The sequence below is a fragment of the Paralichthys olivaceus genome, chromosome 11 (genome assembly GCF_024713975.1).
Source record: "Paralichthys olivaceus isolate ysfri-2021 chromosome 11, ASM2471397v2, whole genome shotgun sequence".
NCBI lineage: Eukaryota > Metazoa > Chordata > Actinopteri > Pleuronectiformes > Paralichthyidae > Paralichthys > Paralichthys olivaceus.
In genome coordinates this window covers 15,363,550-15,384,406 of record NC_091103.1, presented here as the reverse complement: position 1 = coordinate 15,384,406, position 20,857 = coordinate 15,363,550, and the positions used below count along the sequence as shown (strand labels likewise).

Sequence of the window (20,857 nt, the reverse complement as noted above, 5' to 3'; positions counted from 1 at the left end):
CTGGTGTCCCACATATTTCTATCTGACAACATTTGTCATGAATGTGTTAGACTTGCCACACTGCTGTATCCTACCTGCTGGGCAGTAGTGTCCTTCAGGACACAGCACGGGAGTCTGAGTCCCAGACACATGCCCAGTGTCAGCCTCTACTGAGCCAGGACAATAAAATCCTGCTGGACATTCAACACACTCTGGCTGTGGAGGAGTAAATCACACACATCATTTTTTTTAATACACAGCACAAACACAAAATTATGACTACAGATATTGATGGATATAAACAGACAATAACCTTTTAGATGATTGTGTTGGAGATGATAAAAGCTCAGCCATCAACTGTTTACAGTACACACAGATGTTGAAAGAGATGGGCTGGCTGGAATATTATCTATTTGATTTCAGGGGAGCCCTAAGTTCCCCTCAGAATGAAGACAACACAGTGTGACCGTAGTTGAAGAACTTATGTTTTATAGGCCATATCCATTTAGTCAAGAGCACCATTTTGGATCTGGGTTTGGTTTTAATTACTTCTCATAAACATGTTTCAGTCCAGTATATCAAGCCATACACTGTAGGTTATTTTTATTCAGACCACATTTGAACTGCAGGAGATATCAGAATATTACTCATCTTCCTCACCTGTCCTGGTAAATCCTGGTAGGTCCCTGGTGAACAGGACACCTGCCTGTCAGTTCCCGGTGGGCACATGTTTCCAGGTAAACAGGGTATAGAGGACTTTACACTGCCGTTGTCTCGGCCTGGACAGTAAGAGCCGCCAGGACAGATATGAGAAGGGAAAGAGAGCCCTCTGGTGACACACAGGAAGCCTATAAAACAAAAGCAGCACTGTCAAGCAGTCACAACCATTGAATGAGGAGATTAACCCTCGATAAATATAGTTATGTAATGGGATCTTAAACATCTGAGTGATAAAAGACATACTTAAACATGGTTGTATACAACATGAGGTGAATTAGTGCCAACCTGGAGGACAAGGCAGGCAGCTGGAAAGATGGATGTTCCTGGTCTCGTTGCTGTAATATCCTATGGGACAGGGCAGTGGTGCAGAGGAGCCCTGGGGACAGTAATGACCTTCGGGACATCTGTCACCTGTCGTCCCTCCATCCTCTGGTGTGGGTGACGAGGCCCCAGAGAAGCAGTAGTAACCAGCACCACACTGGCCCGTTACAACACCCTTCCCAGGGGATGCACAGAAGGAGCCTGCTTTGAGAGGATGAGGAAATGTGAGTGAAATTGGGCGAAATGGAAAACAACTCCACACTGTATGAATTTGGGTTGTGATCTAGTTTATATCTATAAAAATGTATTAGCAGCAAATGGCATGTGACCTGGAGGGCAGGGTGAGCAGTCCTGGGGTGTTGCCATCCGAGTGTGAGGGTTGATGGATCCAGGTGGACACGGGTACTGGTGTTTGGACCAGGTCCCAGACGGGCAGTAATGACCCACCGGACATTCATAACTCCCTGAAGAAGAGCCATTACTACTGACAGGACAATAAAATCTGCCCAGACAAAAACAAGAGAGGACTAATTTGGTCTGGGCTACTTGTAGTAGCAACTTCTGTCTGTCTGTGTATATAAGTATGCAAACCGAGAAGAAAAATATGTGTGTTAACATGCAAAACATGTACTGTATCTATATTTACAGTTCCTGCATAGTCCATCATGTCCGTATGTGAAAGTGTGCATGTTTACAGTGCGGCGTGAGTGTGTGTGGCCTATAAGTGAGTTTACCCCTGGGGACAGCCACTGCAGCTGGCTCGGCCGTCCTCTGTACTGATGGTTCCCAGGGGGCACTGCTGAGGAGTCACCGAGCCCTCGGAGCAGTAATAACCTGGTTGTGTGAAGACAAGAGTCATAGAGGGGAGACACAGACACACACAGACACACACAGACACACACACAGACTCACACACATTTGAAAAATGAATTGCAGTTGTCTAAATTCGGAGGGATCTGATAACCTTTCGGGCACGGTCCACCACAACTGTCTCCAAGAGGAGGGTCGGGCCGACCTGCACCCCCCAGACAAAAGAAACCTTCCCAGCATTCTCCTGAAGGCGCCGAGAGCCCCATGGTATCGCAGTAGTAACCAGGGAGACATGGCTGGCAATCCTCCTGAGAGGGGAAATGAGAGAGATAGCGACAGACAAAGACAGAGAGGCTGTTGAACAAAGGAAAAGGAAAAGAGTTTGCTTCATTGCAACATCGATTTTGGTTTAGATATTGATTGGTTGAGACAATAAAGAACGATATGCAATTGTTTTCCTGCTTCATTTCATTCATCATTTATTAAATCCTTTTTTTAAACCCAATGCCTGTTTCTATTATCAGCACAACCAGGACAGAGCCAGTTGTGTTATTGGCGGTTACTTTGGAATGAAAAAGGACACAAAAAAAATGGATGACTCCATTCAAATTCCATCCTGGAGTAACTCTGAGCAGATAGATGTCTGGCTTGATCCCTGTCAATGATATATGTGAGTAGAATAGTGAGTCAAAGCCACCTGGGAGATTAATTTGGTGAGGTTAGAGAATGTTCCACGTGGACAGGGCAGAGGATGGATGGAGGCCCGGGGGCAGTAATGACCGGCAGGACATGGCCCTCCCTCTCCTGGTGAGAGACAAACAGAACACAGGTGCCATTTGTCAACCATCTTACAACAGGATTACCAGTTTACCCGAAAAAACGTGATTACGTTGGACCATTCTGTGCTGTATCTCCTGGATTTGTGAACATGCAGTGGCTGTCAGGTGAGTAATGTATGTGTTACCTGCAGCCTGTGAGACGGGTCGTGGAGAGGAGTTTCCACGTGAGCAGTAATGTCCTTCCTGACACGGTCCAGTGACAGCTGTGCCATTTCTGGAGGAGCAGTAATGGCCGCCGTCACAGTGTCTGCACTGAGAGATGGACCAGTAGCCTGGGTCAGGACCGTAAGTTCCCTCTGGACAGCCTCTCAAGTCAAATCCAGTTCTTTCAGGGCAGTAAAAACCTACATGTCACAGACCATAAACCAGGAAATTAATAAATAAGAAGGCTTACATTTTTGTGCATCCACTTTTTATCTGATCAGTATTGTTTCGCTTGATAATTTCGTAAAATTAGCATGAAAATAAAAATATAAAGTATATTTCAAATATTTTAACCGAAAACTACGGAGCCCATGAAGTCCCAAAAGATTATATTTTTTCAATCTTGTGCACACAAGATTGTTATTATCTTGTGGGAGAAAGTTAATAACTTGTTGCAACGAGACAATTATCCTGTGCATACAAGACATTTATTTTAAGAAGATATTTGTGTTTTAATCATTCAGATGCACACAGCCACCAGATGTGTACCATTGATGGAGAAAACTCTTATTTTCACCTGGGTATGTCACACAATGAAATTCTTGTTGCTCTTCCACAGAGACACAGGATTGTCAGGAATCAATTGCAGTGCATGCTGAAGGACAACAGGCTCAGCAAACAGAAGGACTATGTTTCATAAGACTTGAGAAATTAAAAAAATCTTAAAAGCTATAAACGCAACTTAGTGTTGTTTTCAATGCATTTACCACAGATGGCAATTGTGTTTGCACAAATAATTTATCATCTGCACACAAGATAAAAAATATATAATATTTTGGGACTTCAGGGGATCTGTAGAGAAACTACAAACCTGCAGGACACAGGTGCAGAGTGCCAGACACACAGTACCAGCCTGGCTCACAGGGTTCACACTGAGTAGCATGTGTAACAGCCACATACGTCCCTGGATCACACGGTACAGGCTGAACAGTTCCCTCTGGGCAGAAGTAACCCTCTGGACAAGGTCCCCCTGTAATTCCATCTGTAGGTGTGGATGTGATGGCTCCCTCTGCACAGTAATACCTGCAGGACAATTACAGGAATTACATTTTCAAATAAATATGATGGCATTTTTAAGGTATTAGTCTAAATAACAATGGAAGTCATGTTCATTAAATGTGAATGTGGTGTACCCCGCACTGCATGGTCCACTTGGTTTAGTGAGACCAGCAGAGCCACAGTAAAATCCCCCCACACAGGGCCTGCAGTCCTCCTGGCTGCCCAGGCCAGAGGTGTTTGACAAGCTTCCTTCAGGGCAGGCCCAGGGAGCTGTGGTGCCTGGAAAGATGAAGCAAAAACCAACTCTACATTTCAACTCAACAAAATAGAGCTGTGCAAAAAAGTGTTAGCACATGACAGGAGCGGTGCAGTAATTGGGTGTGGTGATACAACACACAGTGACAATGTTTTACACATTGTGAGCAGCATTAGAGTGAGACACTCTTATAAAGCGCTGCTGCATGAAGTGTGGGGCAACTCAGCAAAAGGCAGAGTGTACCCGAGGGCATCATTTTTAAAGTATGGGTCAGTGCCCTGAGTGTGAGAGAACAAGCGTAAAAATTAATTTGAAGAAACGAGTATCAAAAGTTACAAGACAAATGCTGTCAGGACGTGTATGCCACCGAATGATAAATACCATGAATAAAACATTTTAGCCCAGGAATATAGTAGAGTAGAATGTTAATACCCTCATACAGAATAAATTTGAGTATATTAACCTATAAAAAAAAGCTGCATCAGCATTGCATTGCAAAAAACACTATTTTGAAAATGTGGACCATCCCCTGTAACTTGATGAAATGCAGGCATCATCATTATATAGCAGGATTCAAGCCGCTGTATGATGGCTGCTCGCTTATTAAAGGAGAACGAGCCAATAACCTGAGGGGCAGTAGTGACCAGGTGGACACAGGGAGCCTGAGAGGTCATCCAGCGGGCTGGGAGAGGATGCTCCCTCTCTGCACCAATAACCAGCATGGCATGGTCCTATGGATACATGAATATTACGAGACATTATCAGTAAAACACCTACAGCCCAAATTTCTAAAGATCACCAACTCCTAGTTTCCCAGTATTAACAATCTGATCAAACTTCATTATTTTTTTGACCTAGATTTAGAGATATACTCTCTGAGATAAATCTCACAACATTTGCAAATAGTGCAAATCCACAGCTATCAGCACTGGAGTTAGATGAGAAACAATAATGGCACTCAGTCGAGCGCATACCTCCCCCAAGGCCCAACAGTCTCCTTAAATTCAATCAAGCTGCACTGAATTTCACACGCTCATAGATATCAGTCCTAAATATGTATGATTTTTTCATCTAGATCCTTGAATTATTCCCTGGGAAATAACTCAAAATAAAATATCTCACAATATTAAAGAAAGCAAAAAAATGCCCCTTTGTCCAAATTAAATGGATTATTTCTTGGCCCATATCCCATCCTGCCGCCATTTTTCGCAGAAATCTTGTCCAGTCAAATATCATATCTAACAATTTAATTTAAATAACAGTAACTGCTGAAAATAATTGTAAAACAATAAGAAAAAGACATGGGGGAGGAATGGAGAGATGTTTTCTCACCTGTAGGCTCTGGCAGTCCCACAGAAGGACAGTAGTGTCCAGCAACACATGGCATGCAGTCTGCTGGGCTGCCTGTGCGCTGTCTCGGGTTGAAGGTGCCTACAGGGCAGGGGTGTTGGTTGGGCAGGGCTGTACCTGCAGGGCAGTAGTGTCCTTTAGGGCATGGCCTTGGCAAAGAGGTGTTAGCTTCCCCCAGTCTCATATCACAGTAGGAACCTTGAAAGAGGAGAAATGTGTATTTTTAAATAAGCCAGTGTGGTGATGTAAAATGAAACACAGAATACTTTAAACAAACATGAAAGGTGCAGTATATCATAAGTGGGAGACATTTGCTTGGTAGATTGAGAGCTGTTTTCATTATACCCTGTTCAGCAAAACAAAAATATGAACTACATGCTTCTGCTGAGATGGTAAAAAAAATGGTGAGGACGACTCCTACCTGCCTCACAGACAAAGCAGACTTCCTGTCTCTCTCTGTCCTGGTAGGTTCCTGGTGGGCAGGGCTCTGGGGCTGCACTACCCTGTGTGCAGAAATGGCCGGAAGGACATGGCAGAGCTGTAGCCACAGTCTGACCAGGAGGGCACCAGTAGCCTATCAAATGACACAACACAGCAGAGTGTGAACAGGATGGAACGGAAGTTGAAGCTTCCAAAGGATGTAAAAAAAGTTCTTAAAATGATTTATGAAACAGTGTATGTCCTGACCTTGACTGCAGGGTCCAGTCGGAGCCCTGAGGCCTGCTCCTCTGCAGTAGAGCCCTGCTATGCAGGGCTGACAGCCAGACTTGCTGGTTAGACCTGGCACCGGTGAGAAAGAACCAGCTGGACACAACTCTGGCTCTCCTGAGCCCTCGACTGTAAAGAGGAAATAATCAGAAAAGGCTGTCATTCAGTCATCTGTCGGTGGATTGTCTTTGCATACCAATGCTTACAAGGCACTGCAGCTTGTATCAGGATGTTATGGTTTATACGATGTGAGCGACAGAGCACTGAAATGCAGACACAGGCGAGTCAAGCCAGGACAGCGCAGTACATTTATTAGACTTGATGGTGATAAAAGCAGGCAGGAGGCATATACTGGCATAAAAAGGATTGGCAGCTATGGCTCAGGAGGTAGAGCAGGCCATGCATGAACCAGAACGTTGGTTAGTATGAGACCGAACCCCCAAATTGCCCGTGAAGGCAGTATATGTGTGATAGACAAAGAGCTGTGTTTGACTGTGTGTGACTAAAGAAAAAACATGAATGGCAAATGAGTGGGGGAAGGATGGGATATACATGAATGGGAAATAGGTGAGGTGGGTGTGGCAGTCATGAGTGGGTGAGTAGGCGGGTGTGAGTAGATGTAAGTCCGAGGACATCTTGTGGGCAGATGGAGAGTCACAAGAGACGGCAGCAAAAATAAACAAAGCTGAGGCAGGGATCTGATGCAGGACACACGGAGCAGAAAGTGGGGAGGCTCCTGACACAGGTCAACAGCTCATCAATGGGCGAACACAAATAGATACAAGATGACTCACACTCATACCTGTTGGTTATTCAGTGAGGCAAACCCACCTGAGTCATAGTTAAAGCTATTTGAAAATCTCAGTCCAACTAATTTGCATTCCTTTGGTCTGTGGAAAGAAAATCTTGTCTTTCTCTCAGCACCCTCAGCCTACTTTTGTTTATATGTCCTCCACTTCCTATATAGGAATAAATATATAGATTTAAACATAGACAAGGGTTAACTCTTTGTTTGCTCTTAGTCAATAAAAGCAATGGACGCTCAGTTATAAATGTTAGAATCATTATTTCAGTCTTCTGTGGAAGCAATGTAATGTCCACTTCGCCAAGCATTTTATTCACAGGCTTAAAATCTGTGCTGGCAAATTATAGATTGAACCATTCCAAGGCAGTAAAGCAAGACTTACCACAGTATGTCCCAGGTGGACAGATGCTGCCTGTTTCTCCATCTGCTGGTCTGGCCTCAGTGGCTCCTCCTGCACAGTAAAACCCAGGAGAGCAGGGACCCACAGGCAGAGCCAAACCTTTTGAGAAGCATAAGTACGTTTGTTTCATATCCTCCAAATATCATGAAGAGTGTGGCGAATAGAGACTGCAATTATTTTCTGCAGAATAATGTGTTCCTCTTGGGCTTGTAATCCATTTATACTTCTCTATTTATATACCAAACTCTGTCAGCCCTCAATAAACAAAGGATTATACCATGTGTATTTGTCACATCATATGATCATGTCATCACAGTACTGGTAGTGGCCAGAACAAATAAACAATAGCTGCACTGACCTGAAGGAGACAGAAACCAATATATTCACCTCAAAATAATAATGATACTTTCATCATCATAAATGTGTATGTATAAATATTTGAAATACTATGACATATTTACAATATAATATCTCTTTGTCATGGTGCAAAACATTTTACACTATTTTATGTTACCCTTCATTTTATTAAATATTTTAATGTGTCTTTATTATTATTATTAATTTAAATACAATTCTATTATATTGCAGGATATTTTTCTATCTTTTTAGGATTTATAGCGACAGATAAGCAAATGTCGGAAAGGGTCATATGTAACTTCTGCAGGCACCAAGCAGGCCTTAGGGTGCCGACCATGAACAGCAATGTCCTTAGTTTGGGTTCAGCCTTTAACCTCTGTTGAATGTCACATAGTGTTACTGTGCAAACACTGCAGCGGGTTGAAGTTTTAAATGAGAACCCATATTTGATATCATTACACGTGTTAGTTTTGAATGAAAAACAGGAAATCCTTGCAGCATTTAACGAACCACTGCCAAAGACCACTGCCCTGCTGACTGTGGTTTAAAGCTGCTGTGCATGCTTGTGTGATGTTGTGTGTCCAAGCACCTGAGATGTTACAGAAGGTTCCCGGTGGACAAGGGAGGGGCTCTGAGCTACCCAAGGGGCAGTAAAATCCCACCTGGCAGTGCCCCCCTGTGGAGGTAGCTGGACATAGACAGTTGGCATTTGTGTAATTGTCGAGGTCGAAAGGCTGAGAGTTCCATGCTGCGGACACGCAGAACCAACCTGAGAGGAGAAAAAAACAGCAGCCAGAGACAGAGTGGGAGACAAGGACAGTGATTTATTATTGTGTGCTGTCTGTCTCTGATTTATAAAACATTTGCTCCTGACGTACTCTGTAGCATCACTGACACTTGACATCATATGATAACTCCCTCAGCATGGGGGGATTGGGAGGCTGAATACAGCAGGAAGACAGTAAGGGGGGGGAGATGAGTCATCCAAGAGAAAACAAATGTTTATTAATAAAAGGAAGCCAGTGTTCTAATACCTGCCAGACACTGAGACTATGCTTTTTGTGGTTGACATATAAAGCCTGACTGTTTCGCATCTTTATACATTAACAAATAATTCAGAATGGCTTATTTAAAAGTTGCTGTTGTGACTGAATTGAGTTAAAGTGTATAAAGAAAAGAAGATAAATAATGAATGATGTGTCTCGTGTGGAACCGGGACGTTTTGTGCTTAACATGCACTCGCTTTTTTTTCCCTTACTCCAATTCTCGCAGCCTGACTAAGACTGGCTTCCTGGCCCCGAGGGATAAATAGTCTCGCACTGAGTACAAAGTCCTGACACTGAGAAACTAGGCTGTACAGCTGTGATTGCATCTTTTGTAGAAGTAAACAAAGACACTATTACTGACCAGCCTTGCATTTTCCAGACACTTTGGTCAGCCTCTCCTTCTCACAGTAGTGTCCTGGAGGACAAGGTAGGCAGCTGTCCAGACTCTGAGTCATGGGCTCTGGGTTGTAGTATCCACGAGGGCAGGGATACTGGGTGGCATGTCTGGTCCCTATGTACATAATTCAAGTAGATATTAAAAAGTGGCACAAGCTATGTTGGTGTTTTGAATTGTATCACTGTTTTGATCTGTTTTGTAAGGTTGAAGGAAGAGTTTATCAAACCAGAGAAAATCTTTCGGTGCTCTTTTTTACCTTCCGCCAAGGAGGTTATGTTTGCATTGATGTTTGTTAGTTTGTCTATCAGTTAAGCAGCATTACACAAAATCTGCTGGACAGATTACCATGAAACATACAGGGTGTGGTATGGGTCAGGGAACTTTCTTCAACATTGTGAGATAGGACGTATTTCAAAATTAGCGTTGATTCCTCGAAGAAGTATGTTTGGATCTTGAACAAAAATGTGTGACCAACAGTATTGAGGGGGTTGGTAGTGATGAGAATGTAAATTTTGAAGAAGATCCCGTTAATCTATGCACGCACAACCATCACTAATTGTGTTTTCGGCCACATCTACCATCAGGGCAGTAGAATCCGGGGGGACAGGGGAACTTGGTGAAGTTGCCAGTCTTTTCTGGACAGTAGTATCCAGCGGGGCAGCGGGAACAAAGTGACTGGCCCGTGAGGTTGGTGTAGGTTCCAGCTGGACATGGCACTGGGCTTGCGGTGCCCTCAGGGCAGTAATGAGCTGGTGGGCAAAGACCTCCTTCAGAGCCTGGAGAAGAAAAAAAGCAATTAGATGAAGCAAATTAGTGAGATTATGACCGCTGAGCCCTTAATGTGATAAATACTGATTAATTCAGCAAACATTCATTCAACTAAACACCCTCACATATTCAGATTCCATCCATTCATCAGCATCTGTTTCTTTCATATCTGATGCCTATTCATAAGATTTCCATTCACACAGTCAATCTCCACTATTTTATTTCACCCAACATATATATATATATATATATATATATATAACTACTCACCTATGATAAATTGAATCAATGTGTTGATATTTGAGGCACAAATTAAATCAAGTAAATAATAAAAAGTGTTTCAGCCATTTTACCTGTGGCTGTTGAATCTCCCCCAAGACAGTAGAATCGAGCCTCACACAGGCCAGATGGACGAGTGAGACCTGCACTACCACAGAAGTGACCGGGAGGACATGGACTACAGCCAGAGATGTCTGTCAGATGGAGACTGCAATCATACGCACACAAACATGTAGTTACATACTGTAACACAGTGCTGTGTACATTATGTGTAAGGTTTTGGCCAAACCAACCTGTTGGAGTAGGTCCCTGGTGGGCAGGGCAGCGGGATACTGGTGCCTTCAGGACAGTAGCTCCCCTTTGGACATGCTCCTCCTACTCCTGTGCTGAAGTTGCCATCTGGGATCTGAAAGTTTACACCTTGAGAAGTTTCACATTTTAGTTAGAATCAGTCATCTAATCCATTGAGGCAGTTTTGGAGCATCAGGTCTGTTAGTTAGATTATAAGCAATATTTAGCATTTGGTTGATTTATTGTCCACTAGTAAGTCAAAAGCTGTGCAAGTATCATACACGTGTACCTGCCAAGCAGTAATAACCAGCCTGACAGGGTCCAGTGGGTTCAAACAGACCCCAGTCCTCACAGTAGAACGCTGTTTTTAAAGCATGGAAACAGAGAATGTCATTGCAGTGAGAAAATGGCATGAAAAAAGTCTTTATAACAATGGAAAATATTCTCCCTCCAGTTAATTACATTTAATAAAACATTAAATTATTGCCTTTGTTAAAATGATTTGATTTCAACACATCCAGCAAATACATCAAAATGTACTGCATCAACATCAGTTTCAGCTCACTCAACATAAGGACAACCTCTCGGCGTCTTGTAGACAGAGCATTGATGACAAACATGTGGCAACACTTTCACCTGCTGGACAAATGAGGCACTGCTCCACTTGGCTGAGGCTAAAGTGTGGGCTGTAGGTGCCAGGGGGACAAGGCAAGATGCCCTCGACACCACCACCGAGACAGTAGTGTCCTGCTGGACAGGGCTGGACACCTTCCCCTGACAGACAGTATGTCCCTGAGGGACAGTCATCGCACACTTCGGCTCCTTCATCACAGAAAAACATTTAAAAAATGAATGGCTTCTAGCATTTTATATTTCAAATTTTACATTACAGCCACCATGAGATATTTTCATTACCTGTAGTGTTTGAGTGAGTCCCATCAGGGCAGAGTACAGGAGAAGCTGAGCCTGTTGGACAGTAGTGTTCAACTGGACAGATGTCCCCCGTCAGTCCACCTGAGGGCATTGGAGACACAGCCCCTCCTGAACAGTAATACCCTGCAAATCAGGAGATCCAAAAGTTACTGATATAAATTAATTGACTATGCTTGATCAAAATCTTTTCTGGTCTTTATGTTTTTCTTAATCTTTTGTGTCACTTTCGTTATGAACATTAGAAGGGACAGACATTTGTACCTATCCATTAAATGAAGTATTGAAATGAATCATTCTTATAATGATGTTCTCACTAATGTGATAAATTCTCACCTGCATCACAGATTCCTGTGGGCTGGCTCAGTCCAGTGCTGTTGCAGTAGAGTCTTGGCGGACAGGGCACACAGGAGGACAGGTTTTGGGCTCCCAAAGAGTTGCTCCAGGTTCCTGCAGGGCAGGGGTACTGCTGGGGGTCCTTGGTCCCTCGTGGACAAACGTAGCCTGCAGGACACATACCACCAGAGGCCAAGGCCACCTGTGTGATTGTTGGAGTAATCGTCAGAGAAGTTTGATCACTTTGGCTTTCAATTCTAGTTCGACATTTAAAAATGAAAGCTGTGGGCAGCTTGAGTTAATAGCTGTCACTCACTCCCCACGCATGGCAGCTTATTGAAAAACAAAAAGCAAGTTATTTATTTAACTAAAGCAAACTTGATGAAATAGGCCTCTAGATTCATATTCAGATCTAGTGAGAGAAAACACTTTGAGAGAGTGGAAGATTAGTAGCTGCCTTCAAATTAAATACACAGCTTTAAATTTAGAAGGAAGAAACACTCAACCTCAACCTCTTTAAATTGCCCCATGTTTTCCCTTTTCCTTCCCACTGACTCGTGTGCTGTGTGAAATACAGCTTTACATCACTTGAACAAAATTAGCAGCATAAATCATCAAAAAGGGCACAGCAGATAAAATGATGATAAGATGACATCATTATCATATATCATTTCGAGATCAGCATGGTAAATATGAAAGGCCTGGTTTCTTGTTACATTGCTGCATATGAAGCATGACTGCGCAAAATAATGGTAACGTTGTTAGTGATATGACATCAAAACAATGGTCCATTAAATTCATTGCACTACCTGTAGAATTAAGTTATTGTCTCAGTTCCCTCATTATCTGTACACAATCTCAGATGCTGTGTTTGTAGTCGTCACATAAAGACACCGTCATTGATCACGTCTTACTGGAGAGGCAGTGGAGGCTCCAGAGGTGCAGTAGTGTCCCGGATCACAGAGGCCCTGAGGTTCAGAGAGACCGGTCCTGCCACAGAACCAACCAGCCTCGCATGGCCGACAGTGCTGCACAGCATCGCCCCCAGTCTGGTCAGAGTAAGAACCCTGAGTAATCACAAAGTTAAAAAAAATATTATTCATGTGATTTTAATAGATGTGACTTTGATTGAAGGGTGACAGCAAATATTATAGACTAAGATAACACATCATAAGTGCAATGAAGAAGAGCAGCTGAATAGAAACACACTCAGATACTGACTAGAGGACAAGGGCGAGCGACAGAGGACCCTGGAGGACAGAAGTGTCCTTTGGGGCATAGTGGTGCCTGGGACAAGCCTGTCTGGTCACACAGTTTGCCTCCCTGACACTCTATGCAGGACCGTGCACCTCGATGCTGTGGAAGATTTATGGACAAGAGAACAACCTTGACTATGGCATCATGTCATTCTCTAATTTTAACAGCACATTTTTCAGAGGAGCAGGGATCAGTATTCTGTTTGGATGATTTCATACCATCTGAAAAGTGCCAAGAGGACACGGTTGTGCCCTGAATGCCCCCTCTGAGGTAAAATAACCCGTTTCTGCTTCATTCTGCACAGGCGAAGCTGAGCCACCAGTACAGTAGAAGCCAGGAAAGCAAGGACCTGAAGGTGAGGTGTTGTTGAGGCCTAAACAATAGAAACTGACAAGGAGAGAAACACATGAGTACACACAGACTACGGTTTTACATAGTCCTCTATACATCAACTGATATCAGAATAATAATATTGCAGAAATTATTGAATGAGTGAAGGTACCCAGGTGGACAGCTGACACACTCCTCAGATCTGCTGAGGCCTGTGCTATTACTGAAGGTGCCGGGGGGACAGGAGAGGGGGGTGACAGAGGCTGGAGGACAGTAACTTCCTGCAGGACACAAACCTCCTGTCGGACCATCGACGGGAGTCTGGATAAATTCCCAGTACAGAATACAAAGTGAAGAGGAGAAAAAAATGTACTGTAGTGAAGGATTTCACTCCTAAAATGCCCATCTGTAAGGTTTCTTTATGTGACTTTCTTTGTGACACTGAAAAACAGAGATTATCAACTGGCTTAACGTGACTGGTTTTGCACATGTGACATCTTAAAAAATCAAATCCTATAGATGGAAAGTTATCATTAATTTACCCAAATCCACTTATCAACTCCAGGAAGATGAGCAACCACTTAATGTGAGTTAATGCAGATCCAAATGTATAAAGAAAAGGATTAAGAATTAATGACTACAAGCTTTATTCAATAAATGATTAAAACTGCGTTGACGTACTGCAGACTTGGCTCCCTCTCGACAGTAGAAGCGCTCCTTGCAGCTTCCAGAGGGCTCCTTGAGTCCCACGCCAGTGCAATACTGGCCTCCGCCACATGGGGAGCACTCAGACCTGTCACTTAGAGCAGGCCGGGAGCTGTAGGTTCCTTCAGGACAAGGCTCTGGAGCAGAGGTGCCCTCTGGACAGTAGAAGCCCTACAAATTGTGTGACACAGAGGAAGAGAGACACAGAGAAAGAAACAGGTCGTTTCCAGCAGAGATCTTGTGGGTGAGAGATGTGTGTGTTGTGGAGGTTAAACTGTCTTATTCATGCATTAAATCATTTGTATTTACATTCCATATTACAAAAGTACCTGAGGACAGACTAAGGGTGTTTGGGTTCCCGATCTGCCACAGTAGTACCTGGATGGACATGAAACACACGCCTCCCCACTGTGACCAAGTGTATTATTCCTGTATTGACCTGCCTGGCATGCGTGGGTATATGGGTAGCCGGTCCCTAGGGGGCAGTAGTGCCCATCAGGACACACCCCTGTCTGAATTACAAAATAGAACATAATTGTGTAATAAATCTTGTAAATTTATTGTTTATCTTAAAATGTATGCTAACAAAAGTCTAAACAAATGAATATTAAAATATTAAAAACATGCACTATGCAGTTCTTGCTCTTCAAACACTATGCATGTATGTCATGTATTTGTTATCTTACAGGCTGGGTAATCGGCTGCTCTTCAGGCTGCGCAGAGTAACAGTACTTCCCCTCAGGACACTGAACACACTCACTCATGTCACGGAGACCTGGAACCTCACTGTAGGTGCCACTGGGGCAAGGAATGGGGTTGGGATCCTACGAGGGGCACCATGTGCAGATGGTTTAGTGTCTTGGTCACTTAACAAAATTCTTCCTTAGCTGTATGTGTTATTCTCTGACTCACAATGCCTCCCCCTGGGCAGTAGAAGCCTCGAGGACAGAGGGTGGCCGAACGCTGGGGGTCCCGGGCCAAACCCTGAGAGCAGAGGAAGCCTGGGGGGCACACCATGACGCTTAACATCGCTTCCTCGCTAGTGGTCTCATTACTGCAGTAGTGGCCCTGCAGGCATGGAGAACACTCCACAGAGCCCTCGTCCTACACACGAGAGAATATGAAGGAAGATGCAGAGGGTTGAAGTTAAGGATATCAAGTAATATGGGGGAGGGACACAGAAAATATGGATTGAAAATGCAAGGGCGAAGAGAAAAACACACAAATAATGATAAAACTTGAAGAAAATGTAAAACAACTCTTCTTGCAGCCATTTACCACATGGATTTACATAGAAAGAGATATGTAAGATGATAACACTGTGGGTGGAAATCTAAAAATAGAACAATCGGAATGACTTATAGGAAGACAAGTCCATAAAAGCTCCGGTTTCCACTGGTTCTGTCAGTTGACCAGCTAGTGGACTGTGTTATAGATGGGACCTTACAGAGTAGCTTCCAGTTCCACACTCTCTGGGGTTGACAGTGGCTGAGTGGGGACAAAAATAACCAGCAGGGCAGGCAGAGCAGTCCTCCAGCCGCCGACCTCCTTTCAGACGACGAAATGTGGAGCTGGAAAAGACAGAACACAATGGATGTTCTAGAGAATTTATCATTACTGCTAAATCCTTCATTTTACCCCTTTTAGCAAATTCTTTCTACACAAACCTCATTTTTATACTCACACATCCCTGCTGATAACAACACACAATCACTACTTACATTGGACATGGTGAAGGTTTGGAGGTGCCCTGCTGACAGAATGAGCCTTGAGGACAACTCAGACAGTCTTCTCTGTGCCTGTTACCCATTCGCAGGCTGTAGGTTCCTGCAGGGCAAGGGAACTGGGTGCCATATGCAGTCCCTGGAGATGAAACATCGACAGTTATATCAACATGAATGACTCATAGTACAAATCTATGAATTATGAAATCATTTTATGTAAATCTATGTCCTAAGTTTAAAAAGTACAATATTTCATTACTTGAATGATTTTGTGTGGCAGACTTCTGAACAACAAAACTGAACTCATTTATTCAATTATTGAGTATAAATAATACCTATACTATGTGATGCTTATGTGTACCTTCAGGACAGTAGTGTCCCGAGCTGCATCGACCTGACGGAGCTCCAGACCCAGCCAAACAGTACCAGCCCTGTGGGCATGGCCGACACTCACTTTCAGCTTCCTGTCCACTGTGAGAGTTCCAAGTCCCCACAGGACACTTGTACTGGGTGGGGAACATGGTTCCAGGGGGACAATAATGTCCAGCAAAGCAGGAGAGTGGTGGTCTCTGGATCCCACCAGTTCCTGATATCAGATAAATAACATGGATATTAAGCTGAGAGGGCTTGGAAATGATCAGAAAGCTACAGATTTTAATGATATAAGGTCTATGTGCAGCTGACGCAATCAAATAACACCACGTCTTTTACTAAATACCTCAATGAGGAAATAAGTTGACAATATTTAGGAAATTATAAAAACATATTAACATATTTTTAGGGAAGTAAATAACTATTGAAAATTGGTGCAGACATTCGTTGTTAATTTCATCAAGTGCAATGAAGTAAATTCTCATTATGTTTAATATAACCCCAATGCACATATTATAGCTGTATCAATATTTGTATTCCTATTGCAAAATATTAGGCAAAGGCAAATACATTAATTGCCTGCGGTGAAATATCAAACAGTGCTCTTAAAGGCCAACTGAACATGTATTTGTGTGAAAGGTAAATGGCACCTCGAAGGCAGGCGTATCGTGCTGGACACTGCTGACACTGGGAGCGGTCGGTGAGGTCAGTGCGGTTGCTCAGTGTCCCCGGTGGACAAGCGTTGGCTGGGTCGTTGGGTTTAGAGGAACCAGGAGGACACACAAACCTATAGGATTCAAACAAAATCATGGACTAACATGTCATGTTTATATTACAGATTTCTCAGTACCTGACATCACTGAAGCAAATGACAGAAAAACCTTTTGCTGAACCTGAATAGATTATGTACCCCTGCATGCAGTCCACATCTGGGGCTTTCAGAGCAACCTGTGTGCAGGCCTTCCCTGCATAGCACTCCCTGCAGTCAGCCAGCTCGTCCTGACCCTCCAGGAGGTTGAAGGAGCCTGGTGGACATGGCACAGGGTCGCTTGTCCCCTCAGGACAGAAAAAACCAGCAGGGCATTTGAGGCAATCCTTCACACCTGGAGGAAACAGGTACAAACATGTTGAGGATTTATGCAGGATTAGATTACACTGTCAGCCCACTTCATTAGGTTGTCTGTCAGATTCATTTGAAGGTATCGGTAGAAATTCCTGTGGTGTTCTCATATAGCATATATGAGATATAGCATATCATATAGCTCATCATCCGATTTCCCTCAGTCACCTTTTCTAGAGTGGACTAACAGCTCCTGCTTGCCATCAAATGTGTTTTTACCACCAAATTAGTCACTTCCTCTCTTTGCCCTTTTCACATCCATCTGTTGCAATTTCCCATCTGTATATTCTGCTTCATCATGGCAGCTAAATAACACTTATATGTCTTTATTATCACTGAGTTGTGTTAGGCTGTTTTAGCACCATATTAATTGTAGAAGAGATTTTGAAAAAGCAAATACAAATTACTACTTAGAAATAAATGAACAATAAATGGACAGTCAATATTACTCTGAGTGGTGCGTATAACACAGAAATAATGCAGAATATAAACTGACTTATTGCCCCTTGATGAGGGGTGAAGGTGCCTTGGGGACATATCACTTCTTCCAAGGTGCCAGCAGGGCAATATCTCCCCCGAGCACAGGGCAAGCCAGGACCGGAAGAGCCTGTCACACAAACACACACACACACACACTAAATGCACAACATCTTGCAGCAACAAAATTGATCTTCATGTTCTTTCTTCAAGTATGGCTACAGCTACAATGTTACACCATTTTTTTTGTTGCTCCATTGAAGTCAGTGTATTTGTGCTAAGACTTACCTGCAGGACAGAAGCGTCCTTCTCTACATCTCTTACAGGCCGCCCTACTTGTCTGACCCAGTTGTTCCCCCGCTGTGCCAGCAGGGCAAGGTGACCCATGAGGGGTGGCCATGCCTTCTTCACAGTAATAGCCCTGTGGGCACAGGAACTGGGAGATGGGTCTCCGGGAGCTGCCTTCCAGACAATAAAACCCTAGAGAAAAGTATTTATAGGTAAGGTCATAAGATTTTTGTTTCAGGATAGCATGTCTGGTAAAGTCTTGTAAAACAATCAGCAAAGTAAAAACTGAGGGGGTAAGTTTATAGATATAGTGATATGATTTTCTGTACATATTTGGATGTGAAACAAAGAAAGAAGGGTTGCCACTATACCTGCAGGACAGATTGTGCAGTCTCTCAGCCTCTGCAGACCTTCTTTAGGGCCATATGTGCCTGCAGGACAAGGTAGAGCTACACCTCCCACACAGTAATGACCTGGAGTGAAGAGAAAACGCTCAAATGCATAATTGGGCGTCTTCCAGCCAGTACATCGTTAATGACAGCAAACAGAGATAAAACACTAACCTATTGGACAGATCACACATGCCAACTCTTCCCTCGTGTCTTTGTATGTTCCTGGTCGACAGGTGATGGGTTGACTGGATCTGTGCAGTGGCTGGTTCCAGCAGGGGGCCACAGCTCCCCCACACAGTAAAGACGAGTCATTACAGCTGCGGCAGTGAGTCTGTCCAGGAGCGGAGGACCAACCAGGAGGACAAGGAAGAGGCTGTGACATCCCATTACCTGGACAGTAACTTCCTATGACAGACAGAGGACCCACTTTTAATGGTCGGGGGCCTTACTTTAATTTAAACATAAATAAACTGATTAACTGGTCTTTTAATATTGAATTACCTGCTGGACACTGCAGACACTGGACAGTACATACAGTGGAATAGAAGCCAGGGGCACAGTCATTACACACAGTGTGATCGACACTGGGTTCTTTACCAGGCCCACACTGTAAGCCAAATATGAGAGATCAACATAGGAACACGTAGAAAAAGCAAATGGATTTGGTAAATTGTAGTTTGTAGGAACACTTCTGTCAGAATAATGTCTTTTTTTCTTTCTCAAATACAAAATACAAGTGCAATTGACAAAGTCTGCCAATATTGTCACCTTATGAGGGAATCCAGAGGGACAGACAGAGTCTACGGGGCAGGTCAGACACAGCAGGACCCCTTCAGGAGAATGTTGTCCTGGGGGGCATAGAAAGAGCGTCCCCTTCACCGGGTCACATGCGAAACCTGCAGGACACAGCCTACAGTCCACTTTGTCCTCTGAGCTGATCAGACCTGGAAAACAAGGCTGCAACACATGGAATTCAAATGAGTAAAGACGGCATCAAACTCAGTATTTGAGGTATGAACACACATTTGATGAGGGTAAGTAGAAAAAGACAAATATACCTTTTTTAACAGCAGACATTCAGACTTGTCCAACACAGTTATAACTAATTAATACTGCTGAGTTGGATTGCAGTAAATACAGGAGCCAAAATGTCTGCTTTGAAAAAAGTCAATGAATCTGAATCACTGCTATAAATGACAAATGAAATATGGTCTTTCTTTGGCTTTCGAGGGAAGGCACTGCACAAAGGGTTTAAGAGGCAGTGACTTGTATGCTGATGCGTTTTTTTACCTTGCAGTCACTGATATTGCTTTTTCCTGTGTAGAGGTTGAATGTTCCTGCTGGGCATCTATGAGGTGCAGACACATTGCCTGGACAACTATACAACAGATGTATGTTCCGTTATAGTTACAGGTTTTAATCACAGTGATTGAACATGTTTAATTTTTTACATTTTATCAAACATTTGTTGATTACTTACAAGTGGCCAGAGGGACACTCTAAACAAAGCTGGTGGGAGAAGTATTTTCCTCCTGGGCACTGATCGAGGTCTGTCTCTTTGTTGACGGGGGGGTCTGCACTCCCTTCAAATGATTCTTACACAAATAAATTCACGTAAGGGAAGGGTGTAGGAGTCTGTCATTTGTCAATACTATATTGATTTATTTCTTTTTTAATTGGCTTTATGTATTAAATATACTGAAAACATAACCTTTAACAATCCCTGTTCTTACCTGAGGCGAGTCCAGATGGTGTCAGCAGCAGAAAAACCCACGCAGCTGAAAAACAGAGCAGATGCATCACTCTACATGAGCACATCTTCGCTGGATCTTCAATCAAGTCCACTCTGTTTCAGTTATTTGTGTATCTTCATTCCCAACTGTTTGGTCTGAGCCTACGTGACTACGTATTGTTTAAAGCAATGAAAGTGAGAGGCCGTCTGTCACTGAAGCCGAAACAGGAGCACGAAACGTGATTCCCAGGGGAAGGCTCAAGCTGATAATGGTGTACAATGATGCTCTGTAACTGTACCTTCCACTTTCATAATGCATGAGTATGTGCTAAAGCTAACTGCGAAATTGTAGCTGTTAGTGGATCTTCAATTATTTATAAAACTTATGTTATTCATCTAAAGGCTAGAACAAGAGATACATTTCTATAATCATTTAAATTAGGCTATCGTTGAAAGCATTACCACAAAAGACCCATATTTCCTTTAAGTGCTGAGGATATAAAAAATAAAGTGAAAGTCAGACATCCTCTGCACTGGTGCATCTGCAGACATATATGTGCAAACCACATTATCACACACAGAATCTGTTCTCCAAGCCAGGTGCAAAATTTTTGCTGTGCATTATTAATAAACACACAAAATTTGGTCATATAAATGTTATTGTG

At 43.3% G+C, this 20,857-nt stretch overlaps 1 protein-coding gene across 1 annotated transcript in view; it reads right to left on the bottom strand.

Annotated features, from left to right (window-relative positions):
• Positions 1–20,504, bottom strand: part of LOC138412069 (SCO-spondin) — a 50,193-nt gene extending 29,689 nt beyond the window's left edge. Inside the window, exons 1-47 of the mRNA XM_069534694.1 lie at positions 20,492–20,504; positions 20,194–20,238; positions 19,941–20,055; positions 19,751–19,838; positions 19,229–19,417; positions 18,962–19,067; positions 18,632–18,865; positions 18,440–18,541; positions 18,069–18,260; positions 17,800–17,910; positions 17,094–17,286; positions 16,834–16,970; positions 16,173–16,397; positions 15,809–15,950; positions 15,535–15,658; positions 15,000–15,191; positions 14,774–14,911; positions 14,417–14,599; positions 14,064–14,258; positions 13,555–13,703; positions 13,271–13,439; positions 13,017–13,151; positions 12,710–12,862; positions 11,796–11,997; positions 11,445–11,585; positions 11,166–11,351; positions 10,819–10,890; positions 10,532–10,658; positions 10,313–10,446; positions 9,770–9,967; positions 9,156–9,305; positions 8,338–8,517; positions 7,374–7,490; positions 6,166–6,315; positions 5,900–6,052; positions 5,461–5,676; positions 4,755–4,859; positions 4,007–4,151; positions 3,685–3,896; positions 2,795–3,013; positions 2,528–2,634; positions 1,985–2,138; positions 1,755–1,854; positions 1,350–1,522; positions 985–1,221; positions 640–827; positions 75–195 (exon numbers count right to left, since the gene is read on the bottom strand). Coding sequence (XP_069390795.1) covers positions 75–195; positions 640–827; positions 985–1,221; positions 1,350–1,522; positions 1,755–1,854; positions 1,985–2,138; positions 2,528–2,634; positions 2,795–3,013; positions 3,685–3,896; positions 4,007–4,151; positions 4,755–4,859; positions 5,461–5,676; positions 5,900–6,052; positions 6,166–6,315; positions 7,374–7,490; positions 8,338–8,517; positions 9,156–9,305; positions 9,770–9,967; positions 10,313–10,446; positions 10,532–10,658; positions 10,819–10,890; positions 11,166–11,351; positions 11,445–11,585; positions 11,796–11,997; positions 12,710–12,862; positions 13,017–13,151; positions 13,271–13,439; positions 13,555–13,703; positions 14,064–14,258; positions 14,417–14,599; positions 14,774–14,911; positions 15,000–15,191; positions 15,535–15,658; positions 15,809–15,950; positions 16,173–16,397; positions 16,834–16,970; positions 17,094–17,286; positions 17,800–17,910; positions 18,069–18,260; positions 18,440–18,541; positions 18,632–18,865; positions 18,962–19,067; positions 19,229–19,417; positions 19,751–19,838; positions 19,941–20,055; positions 20,194–20,238; positions 20,492–20,504 — 7,117 coding nt within the window. The remainder of the gene's footprint in view (positions 1–74; positions 196–639; positions 828–984; positions 1,222–1,349; positions 1,523–1,754; positions 1,855–1,984; positions 2,139–2,527; positions 2,635–2,794; positions 3,014–3,684; positions 3,897–4,006; positions 4,152–4,754; positions 4,860–5,460; positions 5,677–5,899; positions 6,053–6,165; positions 6,316–7,373; positions 7,491–8,337; positions 8,518–9,155; positions 9,306–9,769; positions 9,968–10,312; positions 10,447–10,531; positions 10,659–10,818; positions 10,891–11,165; positions 11,352–11,444; positions 11,586–11,795; positions 11,998–12,709; positions 12,863–13,016; positions 13,152–13,270; positions 13,440–13,554; positions 13,704–14,063; positions 14,259–14,416; positions 14,600–14,773; positions 14,912–14,999; positions 15,192–15,534; positions 15,659–15,808; positions 15,951–16,172; positions 16,398–16,833; positions 16,971–17,093; positions 17,287–17,799; positions 17,911–18,068; positions 18,261–18,439; positions 18,542–18,631; positions 18,866–18,961; positions 19,068–19,228; positions 19,418–19,750; positions 19,839–19,940; positions 20,056–20,193; positions 20,239–20,491) is intronic.
• Positions 20,505–20,857: the final 353 nt, after the last annotated feature.